This window comes from Gobio gobio (assembly GCF_949357685.1).
Source record: "Gobio gobio genome assembly, chromosome: 1".
Taxonomy (NCBI): Eukaryota; Metazoa; Chordata; class Actinopteri; order Cypriniformes; family Gobionidae; genus Gobio; species Gobio gobio.
This window is the reverse complement of record NC_137097.1, coordinates 58983848-59007946: the sequence shown is the minus strand read 5'-3', so window position 1 is coordinate 59007946 and position 24099 is coordinate 58983848. Positions and strand designations below refer to the sequence as shown.

General features: G+C 39.2%; 1 protein-coding gene across 5 annotated transcripts in view; it reads right to left on the bottom strand.

Moving 5' to 3' along the window:
- Nucleotides 1–24099, bottom strand: part of tnrc18 (trinucleotide repeat containing 18) — a 62870-nt gene that overhangs the window by 34486 nt on the left and 4285 nt on the right. For all 5 annotated transcript variants that reach the window (XM_079823962.1, XM_079823964.1, XM_079823965.1 and 2 more), the window contains exons 3-4: nt 8828–8974; nt 955–1059 (exon numbers count right to left, since the gene is read on the bottom strand). In XM_079823962.1, the coding sequence (XP_079680088.1) occupies nt 955–1059; nt 8828–8974 (252 nt within the window). The remainder of the gene's footprint in view (nt 1–954; nt 1060–8827; nt 8975–24099) is intronic.

The following is a 24099-nucleotide window of genomic DNA, read 5'->3' as shown; positions in this document are numbered from 1 at the left end:
GACATCTGGTGTAAAAGATAAGACTGCTCAAAGGCCATAAAGAGCAGAAAGTATATAAAAAGATGGACCATAAACTAACTTGTTAAAACACTCTAAACAAGGCACTAGCTGCGAGCACAGCATCACAGATATCAAAGGACTTGCAAAAGTTCATGCACTAGTTGGTGAATGCTAACAAAAACAAAGTGCTGCCCTTTTCCCTCAGCTCTGAGGCAAAATAAAGTCTTACATGGTAATATTTTACTGTGACACAGGAAAATTACACAGGGCATTGGACACTTTTTTAAAACCATGCATTCTATGCAACTGCTTTAAGTAACCCATCTAGCATAATAGGTAGCAATCCATTAAACCACTCATCCATTCACTTCTGTTTAGTGTAAAGGCTAATTTCCATCTGATAACATACTACAGAAAATAATAATAGAAAGAGAACATTCAGAAAGCCATACATATACTATTGGTATTTTCCTAAAGATATGCCAAGTTACTATTTCATTTCATCCCAAAATCAAAATGAGACTCAAAATAAGAAAATCCTTTCACAAAAACAAAATATAACCAAAATAAGAAAAATGAATACATTTTGCATAAATAGGAAGGTTGTTTTTTTTTTACACTGAACTTGTATTAAATTATACATCAATTTAATTTAGTACCGGGACAAAAACATGACATTACTAAATAAGCAATTGTAATAATATACAATTATTATTAGTAGAAGTATTATTACAGTAGGATACATGCACATCAAGAGTCTTATAATAGGCTTAATTTTCTTTGCACATTTTCCCTCCTTTTGATTTCGGGGTGAAATATGACCTGGCTATTTCTTCACAGTTTAGAGAGATTCACTTTACATACACATTTGGTCTAAATGTTATGATGATAGTCATATACACACATATATCACAGAGATAATAGTTAAACATGACTTTACAGACATATACAGACCTTTTTGGGAGTCATATAGTGCATGTTGGCTGAGCTGTGGATGCTCAAGGTGGCCCAAGGGAATGTAAGGGCTGGAGTACAAACTGCTTGGCAAGTGAGGAAAACCTAGAAAGGAGAGAGTACAGGTATGTCAGGTCTTAGTTTACTATTCGAGAGAACAAGAGAGTGGCCCACACGGTCAGGTTTACTTCCAGTAATTAATGCAGCATCTGTATCTGGCTATCATCAGGCAGAAGAAATGATAGTACAATAACCTTTGAAAACAGTTTATGACAGTGGCACATTGACTGTACATCGGTCCACAAGATTTTTCTCCAGCTGAACAAAAATCTTTCCAAGTCATTATTCATAGCCAAATTATGCACATTTACAAACACATGGATTTGACGATTTATCATCTTATCAGTTCCTGAATCTGCTTCATAGCCAGAGCAACAGCTCACCTCGATCCAGACATAAAATTGACTTATTACCAACACCCAAAGCAAAGGGAGAGGAATATTTCTCACATCTGACATCTGGTAACCGGGGAGCGGCCATTCACACATGCAAAGTCATGAATTCCATCCAAGATTTCACCAAGGGCAAAGATACACAAATGCACATTCATAACCTCAAACACTACAAACAGCCATAAACAAAAAAGCACAAAGGCACACACAAATAGTGCTGACAAATAACGTTATCCCTCCTTTAAAAAAATAAGCTTTAATGAAAGACAAAAGGGTTGTCAGAGCTAAGAACAAACAGCCCTCTAAAGATAGAAATGCTTGACATTCAAAGGGGAGGACCAAATATTTAGAGCATTATCCTCTGGAGTATGGGAACATGTAAGTGCATTCATCATTCCTAGTTGTAAAAGATACAATCAAATGGGGTGGATCACATCCTTCATTCAGAACCTTCATTGTGAGACTTTGATTGTGGGTGGGGCATGCTTGCATTCAAAACAAGCAAGATCCAAAAGGCGCATACAAGACCTGTTGCTGCTTTCACGGAGCGGCTTGTCAGGTCTGTACCGCCCTGGCCCGCGGTGCAAGCTGATCTGAGAACGACTCTGCATGAGGACAGTCAGGCAAATGAAATGTTTGTTTTCGGATGGCAGATTCTTAAAGCACGCAATTATTCTGAACACTAGCGGCTGCATCATGCAGGCTTGGCGGTTTGGCAAGAGGTCAGGTGGTGCTGGAATGACTCATACGAACAACCCTGAAGAAATGAGTATGCACTGAATCAAAGAGCGCAAAGTAAACGTGTTTGCGCTAAATGCTAGCTGCTGAAATGAGACGAGAGCTGCTTCTGCTAGAAAATGAATGGTACGAAATGAAGCCAGAATGTGCACTTCTCCCATCCCTTTGGCAAAATTGCAACACAATCAAGAGAGGCTTTGCTGGAGAAAGGTCAAGCAGCCATTATATTGGCCTAGCTACAGGGGCACATAGCTGCTGGAGCACTTTTTTATGATTTCACAACAAATTACTGCAACTGAAGAAGACCAGAAAGCAGAGGGTTAGGACTAATGTCCAAATAAACAGATTAAAGGGAGAATATTTACAACACAGCTGTCCATGCATAGCAAACACTTCATTCTTGGCGTTCAAATTTGAACGGACCGTTCTCCTCTGAGTGAGGTTATTGACAAGCTCAGTTTATGAACAACAGCAGGAGTGTCTTAGGTGTTAGGTGTAATGGATTAGTTCTTACCGGCAATGCCATTTAAATCAGGTCACATCAACCATTATGTATTGACTTGCACGGGCCCAGAATGGTCAGTTTTCCGAAGCAATGAATATTTAGAGAGCGATAGCAGATATGGGCAGGTCAAAGGTCGACAACAGAGCTCTAAAGCGAGGTTTATTGAGGGCACATGAATACAGTCTTAGAACCTTAAAACGAAACAGTGTCTTCAGCCTCTATGTGGATCTCATATGCCATTGAATGGTTGACAGACCAGACAGTGCTGCCTAAAACAAGTAGTGTCAACAGTATGCTAAATAAAGGACTGAGTCAGCCCACAAAGCTAGTGTGGTAATATTATCCAAGTCACGTGTTTGCCAAAATGCCAGTGGTTGAGATGTTTATGTATGCATTGTACCAGAGACATTCTTCTGTCTATCGGTCTAAGTAAGCAACATTCACATGGAAAGACTGCATTCATTTTTTGTTTTAATTGGGAGTCGGAGACAAAACATTGCACATAAAACACCAGGGTTACTCAACACTTATCTACAATCACAGCCTTGCAGTCAAAGCAAAGTCTTCGTAATTAGTGATAACAGTAACATGAGAACATTAAGTGTTATCGACAGTCCAAAAATAAAACGTCTAAAAATACAAGCTTGTTTTAAAGTGCACAGCGTGTTTCTTTATGGCACTACAAGTAAGAAGAGTGGTGGTTCAAAGGCTGTCACTTTATTTAGTACATCTCAGGTGACCGGGTAGTGCTATGCTGCTGATTGCATTCCCACACCATACCGAGAGATGATTGAAGGCGTCCTACTCTTAGCAACAGGGCTAGAACTGCAATGCCACATATATTTCTGTGTTCTTCGGCATGCCACGTGAGGGGTGCGGTGGAGGCAGGAGTGCCCTAAATGTACAGCACATCTAATCTCAGTTAATCTTGGTTTCTCTAGTGTGAAAGTCTCAACCTACATGATATCTGCAGACTAATTCGTTTTGATTGCCATTTCCTGCAGTTCTGCACCACAACGTGCCTAATGCAGAGAAACTTCCTGACAAACCAGGAAGCTATATAAAGGGTTCCCACACATGTTGACCAATGAATTCTCGGTGCTCTTTCCATTCGTTCATGATTACTGGGAAGGATTTGTATATCCGGGAATCATTTTAAATGGGTTGCTGGACAGAATATCCATTTGTATGCAAGGTCTGAAGTTTTTTAATTACTGGAATATAACCATTTTAACTGTCAGTTTGTCGTCTCTAAAAAACATTAAGACAAACACAATGTTTACAACAGGCTTTCATGCAAGTTTTCACTCTACCCAAACCGTTCAAAACGGCAATAATCAAGCCAATATCAATCAATTTAAAAGTTGTGCAAACTAATAACAATGATACGTTTTTTTCATTTATATATATTTTTTTTTACATGCATGAATCTACGATTACTACATTTCCATGAGGTTTCCAGTCAGTCCCCTAATATTTCCAGGTTTTCCATAGCTGTGGGATGAATGTAAATAAGAGAACCTCCTAAAAAATACTTCAAATAAAATAACGGTTTTGTGTGACTGTAAAGAGGAAAGATGTGCGTGTGTTTCTGGAGCACAGGAACCATTTAACCTAGCTCATTCTTTAGGGATCTATGACGAAGGACAGTGGAAGGTTACTTGTAAATGGGCTACGTGTGGAGAGGGGAATTTAGCTCAGAAAGGAACAGTCAAAAAAGCAGGCCATTAACATTCAAAAGCAAAGATGCTACGACACCCTTGCTGACATCAAAAAGAAAAACACTTCCCTGAGGTTCGGACTATATAAAAGTCAGAGAAAAGGCTTGGAAGGAAAGGATGTGGTTCAAGACCTGTATTTAGACACAGAGGTCAGAAGAAGTTGCACCAATTTCAACAAACCTATTTATGTGCACCAGAAAGAGGCACCTACCAGAATTTCTGTCAACGTGCATCTGCCTCCACTCTCCCTCTTTTCATTATCTTTATTATATAGCTCCAATTTCACAAACACATCAGTATTCAAAACCGTCATCTGGACCCCAGGGACGCCACAGGAAGCGCAGCAGAACATCAAAGTGCTACCTGCACCAGCAAATCCATCATCATAGTCAAAGAGGGGCATTCCTTTCTGCGCGGAGCCCAACATGTGACAGGAGCAGCAGGCATGGACACTCTATCAATCACAGAGCGCCGCCCTGCAGCCAACATCGTCTCCTGCAATCCAAAAGTGGATAACAGACACAGAAACATGCTTGGACACACACACAAAAAAAAACTAAACATTGCAGCTGCGAAGCTACAGCAGCCCGTGAATTAAGACCAGGGAGGACACATTCCAGGGATATGTTTCTCTGATTCTTGCCTAATATAAACAGAGGAGAGGTTCAAACTGTCATCTGCGCTCGCCCCGATCCACACAAGGAACCCTTGTTGTGGAACGTCTCGTCCTCACAAAAATCTCATTAATGTGTACGCAGAGATTGTGTATTTTAAAGTTAACCGCTGCTCAAGGGTTTATCGCGCAAAGACCCAGCGCGTATACAAACCCCATGTCAAACAAACTGTAACATTTCACAGTTCGCTGCAATTCATGTTTATTAACTGAACTTCAAAAGATAAATCCAACAGCATGGAAGTGGCTTTTCCCTCTGATTATGGAGTATTTGTAATCTACAGTGGGGCGAGTGCGGCGTGCCTGATTGTTTCACACATTTAGTGTAAAAATACACGAATTCCACAGCTGCTACTTCGACTTCCTTCAGTTAATAAGAGCCAGGTGCACCCTTCAGAATAAACAGGCATGTTCAAATATTTTCACAGGCTGCAGAGACAGAGTACACTTCAATGTCAGCTATTCATCGCATTTCTACGGAGGCAGAGCGAGGCAGGCTTGCTATGATCTGTGCCAAGGTTTTAGACAATTCATCTGTACTTTCTCTGCAGGGACTTGAAACAAAGGCCTATGGGTACAAGGCCCTTCAACAAACCTTGTTAATAATCCGCCCACGCCCTTTTACAGAGCTAGCGTTGCTTTTCTTTCGATTGTTTGGCATACATGTGAACCATTTTGAAAGCTAAAATCTCTATCTTCTCAAAATGGCAGGGGCTGGAACGGCTTCAGTGCCGAATGAATCATCTTGTTTGAACATGCAAGTTTGAAGTTACAGCACAGATAAGGACTTGACTTTATACACCAAGATGAGGAGGAGAAAATATGAAGAAATGTGTAATGCAACTGCAGGGCAAAATTATAGAATCTCAAAACTCTTCGGGGCTCAGCAAGCATGGCTTGGTGGCCCACTGACTTTCAAGCCAGCTGATGTAACCGTTATTGGCACTGTTGAATTATTACTCGGTCGACACTAAAGTTATGTAGCTAGCTAATATATGCCAGGTTGTCATCCACATATGTGAATTTCAGAAAATTCTGGATAGAAGAGAGATACGAATAAATTCCCAAATGTGCATAAAACTGCTTGTGGTGGATGAAAGAATAAATAAAAGTTGATTTATTCATTCAGTCTGTAAGATGGCATGCCTAAACTACCATGCTGCTTTATTATTTATGAATTTAAGATATTGTTTAAGATAAAATTTTGTTTTTAAGATATTTACATGGATGGAAACTATAGGTATAGATTAAGTTTTATTAAAACTGCAAGAATGATTTGTGATAGCCTTAGAAGCATCAGTTAAAATTAGAGGTCGACCGATAGTGGATTTTACCGATCCCGATAGCTAGGTTGGACCACACTTGCCGATAACCGATTAATCGACCCATAGTTTTTAAAATGGATACTGGATAAAAAATAAAAAAAACAATGCTGAACTTTGAAAATGTGCTAAATTAAAAACATATAAATATGAATATTAAAATGAGAAGTTCTAACAAATTTTTCAGAAAATAATTTTAACATTAAAATATTACAGGTCAAATTTGTTTCTTTACCTATAATCTAGAAACATGCATGTACATTTCATAGGTAACACTATGCAAGTCCCTGTATTAACATGAACTATATACATGCATACATTTTTACAGCATGTATTAATATGAGCAATACAACTGTACCTTGATCATTCATGTTAGTTCATAGTGCATTAACCAAGGTTAACAGATACAAATTCAAACAATTTAATGTTGAAATTAACATACTAACGATTAAAAATACTTCCACAGCATTTATTAACCCTAGTCAATGTTACAAATGGAATCTTATTGTAGTGTCACCATTTCATACAAATCCAAACAGTCTGCTTTTTTAGAAGGCAATTATCTAATAAAAAAAACGAATGCGCTTCTGCTTTGTTTATGTTTCTGTCGGCAGAATGATGATACAGTTTGCATTCTCACATCACTAATTTTATATGTGCAACATTTGGGTCGGATGTGCGTGTTTTTATCGCATTGTTATAACTGCTTGAGGCACTGCTAATCTTAGCGTCCTCTCAGCCTAGTCGACAAACATACACACTGCTGTTCTTTACCTGTTAATGCAGCATCTAGTCAAGAAATTAATTACTTTATAATGATTTGGCAAGTACTGTAGAGTTCTGTATTCATACCGTTTCGCTGGCGTGTTTTAAACATCAGAAGTGTCAGCGCTCTCTGTGCAGCGTGTGCTCTCCGTTCAGCGCGCAGCCTCACATGGTTATGTAAACAACACACGTGAGGGGTTGTTTTTTCGCCTCTAGAGGCCGCTCTCATGCTATATCATGCCAACAGACCCATCTCAGAGCTCTTGTACTGTGTAATGACAGCGCACACGTCTCAGCCGCTCCAGCAACGGACGCAACGCGGGAAAACTATCGGTGAGGATTTTTGCCGATAACCAATTGTTCCACCAATCAACTATCGGTGCCGATTAATCGGCAAAACCGATGAATCGGTCGACCTCTAGTTAAAATTAATCTTTAAAAAAAAAAAAAAACATTTTCATATGCCACAGAGTTGCAGTATAAATGTATTGTATAGTTCCAATTTTATTGCTATTTATAAACCTAAATTTAATGCTTTAAAAATGTACACCACTATTGTCGTTTTAAGAAATTAATAATTTTATTTAGCAAGGATACATTCAATTGTGATAGTAAAGACATTATGTTACAAACGCATGTTTTTTTCATTTCCTTTTTAACACCATTCCAGCTTCTATGGCTTACAACAGATATACATTTCCAATAAATGCGGTTCTTTTGAACTTTCCATTTATCAAAGTATCATAAAAAACACTGCATAACAGTTTCCACAAATGCATTGATAATAAGAAATGTTTCTTGAGCAGCAAATGAGGATATTAGACTGATTTCTTAAGGATTTATTAGAATGATTTCTGATCATGTGACTGCAGAAAATTCAGCTTCACAGGAATACATTTCTTAAGATTTAAATTTTAAATTTGAGACCTTATAAGCTGCTAGAAATCCTAGTTACATAACACTCTACATCTAAAGACAGCAGTACAATATAATATACATTGTACTGTTATACAAAAGGACAGCAGCACTAATATCTGTCTTAAGCTCTTGGATATTGACTATTGACCGATACCAGCTATTTCAAGAAAGGAATTGGTTACAATTACGTTGCAGCAGAGTGGCTGTCAGATGTGGCCTATTCTACATTAGGACTGCAGGGACGAAATTGATTTTATATTGTCTTTTTTACAGTCGTTGCACACCATTCACACAAATCGAGTTCATTGACTTCAAAAGAGAGAGAGTACGTGTAATCCATCGCAGGCATCAGACATGACTGCATATTACACATCACCGGCCGACAGCCTTAACCAGCCACACGCCCACTTATCAAAAACAATACTGCATCTTTATCTGCTTAAGCACAGTCCACACCATATGCTCGTACTCCCAAAACCAAGTCAATTTCCATTAACTTAAAATATAAAGCTGGCTAAAAGTCCCTGTGGGTTGCATCACAGAGGGTGTGTTTTTTCCATTAGCCCGTCCACCCGGCCCTGCCTGTCACCCAGACCTCTGACAACAGCCTTTGTATTGTCTGAGTTCACTGATCTGCCAACAAACCTAATCGTTAAACCCAATACGTTCAAGCTGCCGTGCGCAAATGCAGGTCCCTCTTGGTTCTAAGCGGTGACATGCTTTGAAATTACTTCCCTCCTTTTGCGGCACAAAAATGTACAAAATGCAGTGATTCTTACCTTCATGAGGGTGAGAGGCCCAGAGCTGGGCCATTTGCAGGCTGGCTGGGTTGGGAGTTCGGAAGGCCGGATCCGACGGCCCGTGAGCGCTGGAGGCGCTAACGTATCCGCTAAGGAATGGGCTCGAGGCACCTGGGAAGGCATCACCTGCAAAAGAGATGATCAAATGTTTGCTTATGAAGTGACAGAATAAAATGACGCCATAAAAAGACCGTAAGCGCTGTCATTTGTTATGATGACATTCCACTCAGGAGAATAGCCTTGGAAAAAGTGGAATGATTAGTCTGTGAAGAACTGCAGTTTTCTTTTGAAATTCAGGAACCGCGGTCACAAACCTGCTCCCACTGCCGGACAGCCTTTTAATTCCCTTCAAAAGAAGAATGTTTACCGAGAGGCACAGAAAGACCACAAACATGAATTGCTTTTGCTTGTAAACAAATGTCATGAATAATTATTACTCATCCTAAATGTTATGTTAACCGTCATTACAATAGCCACCAGATGTGCGGCTTCAAAAGGGGGAATGTCTAAATAAAAGCGTGTTTTCTATTTGCCAGCTTTGACATCGGAGCGAGGGATGACGCAGAGACACGTATGGTATTCGGTCCGCTGCCTCCCTGGAGCTTTTAAAGTCGAATAGATAAAAACAACAGCAATAGCATATGCGGTTTCCCCACTGAAATCGGCAGAAATGTTTACAAATGCTGTTCAAGTCCATAACCACTCTGGAAGGGTCACTAAAATTCCACGGGAATTGTTGAAGTTCCCCCCGGTAGGAGGAATACTGCTTGCATTTAAAGGGATAGTTCACCCAAAAATGAAAGCTATCATTTACTCCATATCCATATCCTTCAAAACACAAAACAGACAAGAATAGCATCAATTAAATCTGTTCGTCATAGAAAACAATTGTATCTCTTCACCAGACTTTTTTTTAGCTCTTTTAAGTTGTTACCTTGACTTATAACAGAGGGACAGAAACCTCTGAGGTTTCATTAAAATATTTTAATTCATGTTTTGAAGATTGGTTTGCATGAGGGCGAGTAAATGACAATTAAAATTTTGCCCTTAAAATCCCTTTAAATCAACAAATTAAACCCATACGCCACACCATTCAAGCATGACGTATAAATGAATGGCTGTGGAAATTAATGAGCCCTTCCCCCAATTCCTCCGATACAACCGCTCTCCGTTCCCACATGCCTTTCCTCAATCCAGCGTGGGAGGGGCACTTCACACTTATTACTCAAACCAGAGATGGACTCAGACACACTTTCACAGATACACATACACAGCACTTCCTCCTGTGCCGCAGACACCTTGGCACAATGGGTCCATTTTTTGCATGTGTAAATAGTGCATTAGCATGACAAGAGGAGGAGGAACAACAAGGCATCAACGGCAACATGAGCCTTTTGTAGTAGAGGTTAGCATGCGATTAACCTAGGAGGGAAGCAGTCTTGCTCCGCTGATGAACCGTTGGGCCATTGTATTGCGCATCGCTAACAGCAGATGTGAACCCTTTGGACTGCATCTAAACATTAACCACAGGAAAGATTAGACCTCTGGATGGGGTGCAAATGGAGGAGAGGAGATAGCAGAGGAGGCGGAGGAGACCCACTTGGGAAATTTGGAAGGTTATAGTGCAGTATGCAAGACAAACAGAAAGAAAAGAATGTATATTATTACAGAAAAGTTCTTCTAAATGCAGGACTGCACACCACAGGGCTTGTGACACTGGGTCTACTGGGCAGGCCAGGGGTGCATTTCAGACTCTTAAGCCTTTTCTTCAAACACACAGCAAGGGCACTGCTTCATTTATTTGAACAGAAGATCTGGACTATGGTAGGGGTCACGTGACAAGTCCTCGTGTTTTTTTTTTTACCCATTTGAGTCCAGTCCAATAATGCAACGAATGAGAGAGGGGTTATTTAGGAGACATTGTAATCCAAAGCAAAGAGCCGTACTACAGGGTCATCCTCTCTTCGAGGGTGCAATGGTTACTGGGTAACTCAGCAACTGTCCAGTTTACAGTTCACTCCTTATGTGGTTTGAATGAAGAACCTTAAGGGTTACACTTTAACCACTACACCAACACTCCTTTGAGGATTTTCAAAAGTATGGAGGTACTTGCTCATCAAAGATCTTATTTAAAATAACAAGAGTTCATACGGAGTTAGGGAAATCTGAAAATGGGTCATGATTCAATCAGATTTGATTGTTTTGGAACAATTCATTCATGTCCAAAAATAAGCTGAATACTAAATGTAACTGATGGTTTGCACTATAGTTGAATATTAACAAAATGCATCAGGCTATATACATTGTCTCACAAATTTAATTTCACATAAGAAATTGCAGGCACAATTTATTATTGATCCAATAGAAAAAGGATAATATCAAGTATGAAAACTAACACAAACAGATGCTTAGTAGACTATTAAATATATATAACAGATTTGGATATAATGACAAAATGTACTGACCAATAACACCAAGCACAGTTATAGAAATAACTATAAATTAATGGAACTTGACCAAAAAAAACAACAACAACAAATAAATAAAATCACAAGATAGGCATAAAAAATATAAATTTAAATATAAATACAAGTTAAATATATTCTCCAAATGTTACACAAATATGCATTATATATTAATAAAATCACAATACATTATTGGCTAAAGTTTTGCACTAGATGCAGGAATGGGATTTGTTTTCATTCAGCTCAATAACATTAATGCCAGGCAATAATATGGGGCAGTCATGGTAGCTGGCATTCAGCTGTATGCCTAAGGTGTTCATTTCAATGCTTTGTGCAGGTCAATAAAGTTATTCAATTCCCATATCAACATTAAAACAGAAAAGGGCCTTGCCTGAACTCTTTCAAAAAGCACAAAAAGTCTAATAAATCTTTGCCTTTCCTTTCTATGCATGGGAGCACATGTATCAACTGTTACTGAAATGTGATGAACTTGACAATTTAAAAAGAGGTGGCATCCTAAAAAGTCTCTTTGTCTGGATGGGAATAAAATTATTAAATTATGGGAATAAAATTATATAAAATAATTATTCCTAACGATTCCGGTTCTAGTTCCATTAACAATTTTTTAAATAAAAAAAATAATCAGAATATTCTGACAGTGCAACATCAACAAATTCAACATACATCGTAAACCCTAATGCACAAATTAATTAATTGGTGTGAGTAGGGCAAACTTAAAAGCAGGATAGGTGATTTGTTCCAGAAACATTTTTTGTTATGCTGGCTTAAAGTCTCTTCATATCCTGATAGCCATCACGAAGTTCAGTGGTCTAAATGTGTGTCTGTTTGTGTGTATATAATCATTGCATGTCATAGGGCTGCTCGATTATGGAAAAAATCATAATCACGATTATTTTAGTCAATATTGAAATCACGATTATGTAACATGATTATTTCACATGACTTTGGGAATGTGTTGTATTTATTAAAAATACACCTTTCAACAATTCAATTGAAATTGTAACATCTGTTGTAGTTTTTGAACTATTAAAATAAATAATATAACATATATTCGAATCAAAGTATAAAAGTATTCACGTAAAAATGATAACCACAAATAAATAAGATCAACAATATGGTTCGGCTATGCTTTTCATGTACGTCAAACATTAGTTTTCAGGTACAGAAATGTATCAAATGTAAAATAACATTGCATATTTGAGTGCATAAATTAAAGATTAATCCTATTAAACTTACAAAAGCTATTCAATCAAGAGCGGTGAGTGATGTCCTTGTCTTTTTTTGTTTGACATTAAACAGACAGCAGTAAAGGCTACTGCCCCTTTAAGACCTCGCGTCTTCTTTATCGACTGTATAAAGTTCACTTAAGGCATATAAAGACTATGTCTGCTAAGATACTCATCAAGATGGACATGTTGACATACGTTTTGTGTGAGTTTGTCCGTTTAAGAGCAAGACTTGAAAGAGAACTCAATATTTGCGCGCTGAGAGACGTGTGCGCGCTCTCGGATGAACGCACAGAGACACATTTTCTCACAGCGCGCGCGGCTTCTCATTCTAAACCTAAACCCTAAAGCACTAAACCCGGGTGATGACGGTGAAAACGACTGGTCATATTCGAAAATATGGCAGCACTCGCAATCTCGCATGCATTGAACAAAGTTTTCAAAGAGAGAATTATTTGAAAAATATGAAGGAAAAAAAGGACGTTTACACGGCTCCCCTGCTCTCGTCAGTTTTTGTTTCTTTATTAGATTGTCATAGGTCACTCTGTTTAATTTTCAAGTGGTTAAACAAATTCGTGGTGTTCCCTTGCGTTGCAGCCACTACCATGTAGCAAATCTTAGCATGTTTCTGCTCGTCGTCTGATTCCTCGAAGCCAAACTGTTCCCAGACAACGGAGTTGGTTTTGCCTTTTTTGCTCACCAAACGCTGCTGTAACTGCCCTCCTTCTGCCATCTTTACTCGCGCCGAGTTTTTAAATTCCAGCGGATGATATGCACACGAGACTCACGACCTGAGAGAGATTTGTGGGTTCGGGAGGGGCGGATGTGCGCGTGCGCGTTTCATTCAGAACGCAAGGCAAAATAATCGTTTTTTCTCGATTGTACTATTTTGGTGATCGTTGGGAGGCAAAATCGAAATCGAAATTCGATTAATTGCACAGCCCTAGTCATGCCCTTTGACAGCACAAAACGTTCATTTTACAGGTTATATCCACTGATCTATATATAGAGAACAGTGGTTATATCCTTATCTGTAAATGTAACTAATTCACGCAAGTATTTCCATTTTGCATGAAAGCACGTCACTATGACATTAAAGTCCTCATGAAATCAAAATCGATCATATTTACTTTGCTAGCACACATTACAGGTCTTAGGGTGAGCAATTAACCCGTGCAAGTTAATACACAGAAAAAATTTTTTGCCGTGGTAATCTTTAATCAAAATCTGAAAAGTAATTTCCGGATCTGGAATGGCGTTCTGGAATGGCCACTCCCCTCCAACCGTTAGTCTGCGGTTAGAGAGACATGGAGAGGAGGAGCTCTGAAGTAAAACCCTGCCCTCTATTCAATATTCAGTTTCACTTGGAAATAAGTCATAGCACTGAAATAAAATCAGTTGCAACTTCCGGTTCACTGGGACTTTAAAGCTTCAAACTTCACTGAATGAGGGCCAGTGTGGCGGGCGCACGCATGCGTGTCAAACAGACAGAACGTCCATATTGAATGTGTGTGTGTTCCTGCAGAACATTTCTCTTGCGTAGTAACTTATTTTGCACAATGTATAGCACAGATATACACGTACGAAAATTAACCATGGTTCTATTAGATAGTAAAACCATGTTTTTTGGTGTATTGTATGGTGTATTAGTATAACCACACAAATACCATAGTTTAAAGGGGCTATATGCAACTTTTTCCCCAAAATAAACGTAACAATAGCCTTTTTATTTTACCATTTATGTCTCAAACATCTCCTGATGAGCATACTGACACCTTGTCCACTCACAGTGGGTGCACCTATAAGCCTGTATCCTATTTTTCCTATTTTCTGGCGGGTCGTTTTTTCCCGCGCTGTCTGCGGATGTGACGTCACCACCGCTGCGAGAGCGAGCAGAAAATAAGAGCAGTTCTGTTTTTTGGCCACAGGTGTCAGTCGCGAGTTTAAATTTCAGAAAAACGCATATAGCCCCTTTAACTATGGATTGAAGCAAAACTATGATTAATTTGGTTACCATGGAATAACTACAATAACCCCGTTTTATTATTATTATTATATTTTGTTTGTTTTATTTGTTGTAAAACCATAGTTAATTTTTGTATAGTATATTCACTTTGCATGTTTTCATAGCACTCAGCAGACGTTCGTTTGAAGGACAGCATTGGGCAGGATGGGGAATAGTGTGTTTTGCCAGAGAAAAAGGCATTTATCCGATTAATCGAAAAAAAATAATCAGCCAACTAAACAGTTATCAAACTAATCATTAGTTGCAGCCCTACATCAGTGTGTTTCATGCCATGCAGAAAAAGACTGACGTCAGTCACCGAGCAATGCAATCGAAACAGCAGCCACCTTTTACAGTTCCTCCTGAACCAAAACAACGAGCTTAAGCTGCATTCACAACATAACTACTGTAATTTGGAGATGGAAATCTGTGACATAATACTCGGAGTGGTTCATGACTCGAATTTATGCGTTTCAAAACCAACACTATTAATGCCAAAATGAATGGGCAGCAGTCAGGTGATACAGGTCAGTGCTCTTTAAGTGGTTCATGTTCATTATGTGCTATGAGACAAGGTAGTTTAACGCTGTCTCTCGTCTCATGACGCTTTTGTTTGCGCCCTGCTCAAAGCTAACTCGCTATTGCTAGCCTCTCTGAAAATTACCTACCCTACTATTAAATTAAGCAAATTAATTCAAACTTATGAGCATTTAGAACTCACAAAACTGACACATTTTAAGTAATCAGAATTGCTTTATTTCTTTTAATTTAGACAAACTTAAATGTAACTGAAACTGGGCTGGGATTTCTATTTCCCAGCATTCTTTGAAAATTGCAATGGCACTCAAAAGGGAGAGTAAATGCTAAAATTAAGTGGTTTTATTTATTTTTGAAAAATGTATGTTAAGTGGGAGATTTGGGAGTGTTTAATGTTTTGCTATACTCATTTTTTTAGACGAGTTTCTGTAAATGTTATGTTTTTTGATGGGGTTTCCATCTTGGTGAGGAGTGGAGCATGAGCTTGGTTTGAGAACAATGTTATATATTGCTCATTCATCAATTGCTATGCTAATCAAAGCAGTGTTACCAATTAGCAAGTTTGCATTTATTAAATTGGCTATGTATGTTCCGCTGCTAAGAATATTTAAGCTGAGATGACATGATAATTTTAAGTTAAATGTACGAGTTACTCAAATATGTCAAGTTAAGAGCAATTAACATGTATAGTACAAAATAAAAATCTGCCAGTTCTGCTTAAACTTTTTGAACTTCTTAACTTAAAAAATTGAGGCAACTGATTACTTTTTTTTCTGCAAACTTATTGGGGTTTACAGTGTAGTAGTATTTTACAATTTTTGCAAAAAACTATTTTTTCCAGAAGAAAAATCAACAACCTATTTCACATGTGTTACAGGACATAACTGTCCTGTTACTATGTATGTCTGCTATCTGCCATCCCCTATCTGGCTGTCCACCCCATCCATCACATCCTAGAGCCGTTTAGTACGGTCCATTTTACTGCCAATGTTTGTCTATGGCTGTGTACTTCACTGCTGGGTGCGGCTGGATTGACTGAAATCACAAGTTTGTCCAGACTTTTGGCCAGGCACAGTATACATTCTTGCAAATTGAGTACAAGTAGCCTTTAAGTTTCTGTAGGGTGAACGCTCCACTCAAAAGGAATCACAGTTATGTCTGCTCCACAGCCTGTAACATAAGCAGCAGCAGCAGCTCCTGTCAAATAAATAAAACTAAACCTCAAAGCCAGCATCATTCCTGTGTGCAGTTTCCGCTCGCAGTGTGAAAACCACAACACAACAGCAACCATAAAACTGTTGCCCCGATCAGTGCCGCAAGATCGTTTACCTAGAAGTACGTCCAAGAAGGTTTCAACAGGAATTTACAAAGTCAGTTTCACATTATCTCTGAAATATTCATTTCCCATCTGCAAACATTTCCCAGTGCCATATAATCCCTCTGAACCCAGAGTTTGCAGGGCACGTTAATTGTTTCCAATCACTCAGGTTTATAGCGCTCAGCCGTCATCTAAGATGCATGAAGAAAAACACAAGGAGTTCAGTAGGTCAGAAATAGTTCAGTTCCTTAACATGAGAGTTTTTCAGAAGAGTTCAACTATTATCCTCCTCCGAACGAAATGGCCACTGTCAGAAGACCAGCTGAATAGAACACAGGAATTTCCTAATTGCTCACGTTGCTCAACTCAACTGCAATCCAACAGGCCTTGCGCAGAGCTTTCGCAATTCCCCAACCAACACCCCTTATAATTAAAGCCAGACCCTTAAAAACAATTCAGAAAGAACTGTTGTAAATTAGAGAAAAGAGAGACACTAATTAGAATAAGGTCTTAAACCGAGGCAAAGAAAACGGGACCATTAAAATACTCAGAGCCACTCTAAACTGGTCCTTCAAAGCCCACCACCTGCTCTGAAAAACATAAAAAGCACTCCCACACGACAATAGACGACATTATGATAGACATTACAATGCTGTAGACAAAGCACACTCAGCAGACCAATTCACACATAAAGGGGAAACTGGATTTAGTGTCATTTAAAGCAAAAACCACGACGGAATCAAATAACGCAAAACATTGTGAGTATACACAAAAACATTTCAATGGCAAAGTGCATATTTACGTTAAAATAACTTTTCCTTAAACTATTTTTCTCCTCTAGTCATTAGAAAATCAAAATTGATCCATTTATTAAAAGGCCCTGCCCTACCTTTTATTTATAGTTTGATAAGCATTTTCACTCAGAAATTCTTTAAAATACGGAAGTTGGTCCTTTTTATGCTGACTTTAATGTGCAGACACAACTGTATAAAAAAATTAACTAAGTAATTAAGTACAACAACATGCAATGATCAGTCTAACATAGCAACATTATCTCAAAATATAAACATCTTTTTGTTGACTAATAGCAATTACATGATCATACACAAACTACACCATATCATCTTCCACTCAAGTGTGTAGCCTTTTAAAACATGGCTAGGGAATTATTTCTTTGATACCCAAATATATAACAGAAGGGCAAAAACCTGCACAAAATCAAAGCAGTGATCTAACAAGCTGCTCGCTAGTTTTGTTATTAAAAGGAAGAAAGTGTACATGCCGTTTCCTTTTAAGCCTACTGGTACTGGTAGCCCAATGATTATGGTGGAAAACAGCTGTTCAACTTTTACTACTAGCCTACTATTAAGAATTAAACCGCACCCTTGTTGAGCAAAGCGACAATCACTTGGAAAAGTATACATTTAAGATGTTTTGAATGTTATTTTTGGAAGCATTCCTATCCATTAAGTGTGGCGTATTTTCATGGCCCAATGGAAAACGAGTAATTTGGGATTCTATTTCAGCTCAACGCATCACCTGCAAAGAAACAAATATGTCAAAATTTACCAGTTCTAACAAGTCAACCTGGATCTTAAACAATACACTGAATTCCTGCATCTCACCTGCACTGCAGGGCTCAAACTGAAATTTTTGTTCAGATGTTTTGACTAGATAAGAGTGACAAAATAATTGCTGCCTATAGTGGTAAACCCAACATACTGAGGTAATCTGTGTCTAAAAAACTAGGTTCAAAACGTCAAGTTTAGGCGTCACTGCCTATTCAACTACCAAGCCTACAACTGTGTTAAACAATGTGTCTGGGCAGCAATTCATCCTAGAAAATGGCAAGGATTATACATGGCCCTTTGTTGTATACAATAGTGAATGTTTAGTTCTGCATGCAGAGTTTGTCCTTTAGTTTGAGCAGAATAACATGAAGTCATAAAGCACATGGGAAGTAAACATAATTCAGGACAAAAGGTACTTTTATTTACTATTTAAGCAGAAGTACAAAGACTCCCAGTAAATAATCTTTAAAAAAAAAAAAAAGTATGTTCTATTGCTGTCATAGGATTTACCTTTGAGCTCCACCCGACACCTGATTGGTTACCAGAAGAGGGAAAAACATGAGCCAGCAATAGAAAGGTCAAGCACATTTATGACCATCAGCATTCAATCCTTCCTTTCAAGACAGAATGCTTTTTATAAAGTTTAAAAAGAATGCCGTTACAAAAGTGGTAATGCTTTTTAAGGTAATGCCCGCGAACAGAGCCGTGACCTTGTGGCCAAGGAACAATGTGTGCATGCCCACAATGAAACATGGAAAAAAAACAGCATGAAACACACACACACACACAGAGAGGCAGCTCTGTAGTATGTGACAACACTCATCAGATCTACTTCAAACAGCTGTGCGATGTGACGCAGTGCCCTTCTAACATTAATATCTGCACTGAAGAAAAGCCGCTCATCACCTTTTCATTACCCAAGAACAACCTTGCACATCAGTGACATGGAAAATAAGGTTCTGTGTCCAAATTCAAGATCCCACCATTCCTGATATTACACAGGGAGCTGTGATTTCACCTGACCCTTTCATCTTTCCTCAGACAAATTAGCACATGATGGCACATGCCAGAAGGGAAAACAAAGGGTACTGTGAAGAATTGCACTATTATTAATTATAGTGAATAAAAATTAAAAAGAAGGGAAAAAAGCACATTTCTACATGAGATGATCACATTTTAAAATATAAAATACAAATTACAGCAAGTAACAGGAAAACATTCTGGAAGCTCTAGTTTAACTAGATCCAATTCAGATGGCATTTTCTTTTTTTTCCCCTTCTTAAACTGATAAGAATCCTAGTAACTGTAATAAATAACACTAATAAACGGATTGCTTTACCGAGATTACTCAATTACTCAAAACTGCACATTTAAGGAACACAAAGCAACAAATAAACCAAGTAAATGAAACTCAAATGAATGCAGCAGTATGCATTTGGTCACTTTTTGCCACAGCTGGGCAAGCTAAAATAGTACAAGCGTCTTCAGCACTTTGTTCCAGGCACTGTAACTGGAGTAAGTGATATAAGAGCAGGGCTGCAGTGCTGGCTTTCATTTCACATCCTTTGTTAGCTTTTCAGAGGCACGGCCTAATCCCAGGTCAGGTCACGTCACTGCTACCCTGTGTGGCCCTTCCCCCGATATAAACTACCCCATCCTCATGCAGGCCGGTCTCTACTCTAGTCTACACCACCCTCGCTGCCCTTTGGCCCATCCTTGAGACACGTGTGCACATGCAGCCTTAGCAACTTCAGAGGAGGACACTAATTATTACTGCTAGTGACTCAATGTACTGTAAAATGTCATTATCAGCCTATAAAATCAATTTTAGATACCAAATTATAAAAGAATTTCCAGCAAAGCAATCACCAGGACAAAGGTTTGAAAATCAAACCTGCACAAAAAATAAAGAAGTTTTTTATTTTATTTGACATAATATAACCATGACCATAATAATAGTAAAATATTATATTACAATATAATATAAACTGCACTAAAATAGTCCTAATTATAAATGCGAAGAGTCAAGGCCCGGGTATACTTCGGCCGTCCGCGTTCGTGCACCGCCCGCATGACGTAATTTTCGTCATTCGGAGGGCTCGCGGCCGGCCGCACACCCCGTCCGCGCGCAGCCCAAATTTTGAGACCGCGCGGACGGTCCGCGTGCAACAGCGCATGCGCCAGCAGTACAGAAGAGTCCACTAGGTGGCAATACACACAGTATTGAGCACAGTGTTCAGCCGTCGAAGAAGAGTGTGCAAAGACCGGTTTAAAAACAACACGCTTGAGAAAAAAAAGAGAGAATTTTTGATTCTTCAGTGTTTCTTCCAAACTATGTTGCAATGGTGGATCCACTACAGTTCTTCTCCGATCATGCCCAGCAAATGTCCCTTTGATGACAGGACTCAGTGCTGCCCTCCGATGTCTGGTAGAGCATAGACACTTTTTTACTGCGCATGTGTCGAACGCGATCCTCCGCGCGCATCCGTTGTGTAGTATACTTTAAAAGACGCGCGGACAGGGCTGCGCGCGTGACGCGTCCGGGCGCGGTAAGTGAAGTATACCCGGGCCTTAAGCAAACCTATATGTGGCATGAATAATCATAAATCAGCAAGCTATTTCAGCTTTGTCCTTTGGCAAAGAGATCCATTTTCAACAACAGAAAAGCTCAAGGTGAGCTTTTTCTAGGCCACGAGGTTCTGCAACATAGAAACGTGATCTAATCAGCCTCTCAATCACTTACAGTCAAATCACATTTTAATAACATTTTTCCCACTGCCACTTTTTGCAGATGTTAAATCAAGGATGTTCCATTTCCCACTCTTGCTGTACAATAGGATCGCCCTAAAGGGAATTCTGCATTAGTTCCTGGCACTTCCCTGGGTTTTCTTTCTTTTTTCGGCCAGCATTATGAAGCAAGACTGAAGATCAAACACTCAGGGAGAAGAGCTTCAAATAACGAGGAGAAAGAATCATCCAGACACTTAAAACAGAAAAATAAAGCTGCAAACACCCTCCAGTGAGACCCTCAGCACTCCTCATAAAACACGTTCATGTGAGCATGTCTAACAGCCAGGGCATTTTATTTCAAATGTGCGCACTGCATAACCCATGTAGGATGAGCAAATGGGGTCTACGCGGCAGGACACTAAACACTTTATGTTTAATTCAGAGGAAAGTCAAGGCTGCAGGACGTTTACACACATCCTCCCCCCTTTGCTCTCTTTCCATCAGTACCTTCACTCTTTCCATACCACTCAGGACGAGAGGGGGTTGGACTCCTGCATTTTACCATTCACCCTTTCAGCCGAGCTCCTCGCCTGTCACAGTAGATCACAATGAGGGACAGGTCTCATACTGTCTACTACGGCCCGCTCCCGGCCCACGCTGCAGGCAGGCCACAGAGTAAGTTCCACTGCCATGATAGAAGAAGACAGCAGCGAGGACGGTCACACATTAATTCGCACTCGCCAGCCACATCCCATTGCTAAATAAACAGCAACAAATCACTGGTGTGGCTCCTTCCCCCTCTCTGCACTTTATAGGAAGGTTCCTGTAACCTTGAAACCTCAGCAAAGAGAGCGGGAAAGGATAACACCTGGATGGCAAAGGCCATTTTTACAAGTGGGTTTTCCCCCCTAAAAGCACCCTTCAGGGTATAAATGAGGGTTTGTTCCCTTCCTGATTAAGGCAGCGCAGCCATTTCTGGAGAAGTCATCAAAACGACGGTATAATGTATGGCTTATTAAACAGAAAAGGCTGAAATAACAAATGTAACACAACAGGAACGTTCATGCTCAGCTCTGGATACCCGCAAGCTAGAGTAACAACATGAAACTCTTTAAAAATAGAAACATTTCACAGAAAACTGAGCTGCCATTTGGGGTTTTAGCAAAAAGAGGGTGCTCAAATGGAATCAATAAAACAAACCCCAAAATCTAGAGGGGAGTGAACCATGTGGAGGCAGTCATTCCTATCTTAAGGCCAAACACCAGGGTCCTCTATTAAAAACAGCCCATAAACCACCAGCAGGGCTGCAACTCTGGGATCCTCTGATGCGGCATATGAAAATCGATCAATCGTACATTCCAAAAGGCAGCGCACTTCAAAGGGCATATCAAGCAAAGATTTGCATTTTCCCATGATGCTTCGGTAATACAACGTTTCACAGGAACCCTGTTAAACGAGCAGAAAGGCACGTTTCATGCATAACATTTCATGTTCAGCACATCGAACAAACATTAACATCCCCCTATTAGTAAGACTATTACAATTTCTAAAGCTAGCATTACTAATATAAGACAAGGAAGCCAAAAAAAAAAAAGAGTAATGGATGATTGTTTAATCTGAACAATAGACAACCACCGACTCCAAGACAACCCATCGACCACATCAAAATTACCTTAGTGAATCATTCTCTGAAGTTTAGAAAGCCAGATAATCTCGAGGTAGATTAATACCCTTTAACAATCTCAGAACATGTCAGTCATTAGCCAGAAATTGAGTATGACAATTTAAGTTGCTCCGTTCATCCTCCTACCAGAAAAACCATGTTAATGCTACGGTCCCTAAACTACAGTATCATGAAGTTGAGTAAATCACCTAGTTTCGACGTGCCCTTGCAATCACTTTCAACTGCATTAATTACGCTGTCATATAAATCGTATCATATATAAAATAAAGGGGACTCGGATGTAGTGCTATGCATAATGCTTTGCTACTTTCAGTGTGAAGACCAGCAGATGGGCAGGTTATATACCTATAAAACGCTCCAGGATTCATGTTTCTCAAACCATCACTTTAAACTCTCAACATCCGCTGGCATTTCCTACTCCCAAAAACACGGCCCTTTGGGTGATGATTCATATCATTTCTGCCGTGTTTACGGGTTGGTTTTAAATTGCAGCACTGTAAATATCAAGAGGTGTTCAAAACATACAAGTTGATCATATATTTATATTTGAATAAGTTAAGAAGCAAATCAGTGAAAAGTACTAAGAATCTAAATTGTACACATGAGAAAGCCATTACTCAAAAGGAAAACATGCTTCTGCTCAGGAACAAAAATGGCCATTAAATACAACATTTCCCATTTAAATACGTCTTTTAAAAAAAGCGAAAGAAAGTAACTGTAGTTCTATTAACATTATGATATAAAGCCCTTGTCAGATTGCAATGCTTGCAGTTTAAGACATTACTGATAAACCCTGTGGAGGGGGAAAAATGCATTTCCTATAGAAATGCTCTGCAACTACATTTGAGTAAAAAGCTTTCCATCACATCACAGCAATGCAAACCATTAAAGTTAAGGGACAGAATGTTGTCACTTTGAAATCCAAGAATAACAGCCATCTGTTGAGTTGGATTCATGCGTGAAATTTTTTGGAATGGGTGTTCAATGTTGTACATGTTTGCTTCACAAGCTGGTGCAAAAACTCCAAAAAGGTCCACCCACCCCTTTCCAAAAACAGAGCGGCAGTTACATTTAATTTCGCTTTAGCTACTTTCCTTGTGTAAGAGACAAATAACATTACAAACTAAAATACTCATTTACACGGTTTTATCCGCTCCAGAACAACTGCTTTATCCTTTCTTCTGGACAACTGCACAAAGACTTACATAATCAAACAGCAGAGCAGTAATAAGTAATGAAAACCAGTACACTTCTAAATCTGTTGGGAAACATGCATATGGCACAAAGTGAGATTGCTTTCTTTCACACCCCACATCTACAAATCCATGTACATTCAATACCCAAATTACATATATTCCACATGAAGTTTCGCTCACATGCCCCTCAAGCCTCACCATGTGACTTGGTTTAAACCCAACAAACCAGAAGCCACCCTCCCTCGTAACCTGGCACTGAGACTGGGGTTAAAAAAGCAGCCTTCCTTTACAACTTCAACATATCCGTGTATAAAGTGCTTGAAAAGAAATTAAAAACCTCACTTCCCGTGATTGCACACTGTACAGAACATTGAACAAATTTGAGTTATAGCATGCTGCTCTTAACTCTTCCATCTCTCCTGTTTGGTAACTAATGCATCTAGTCACATAAAAAAAAACACATATTCCATATAGTCGGCAGAACAAGAAATCAGTTTC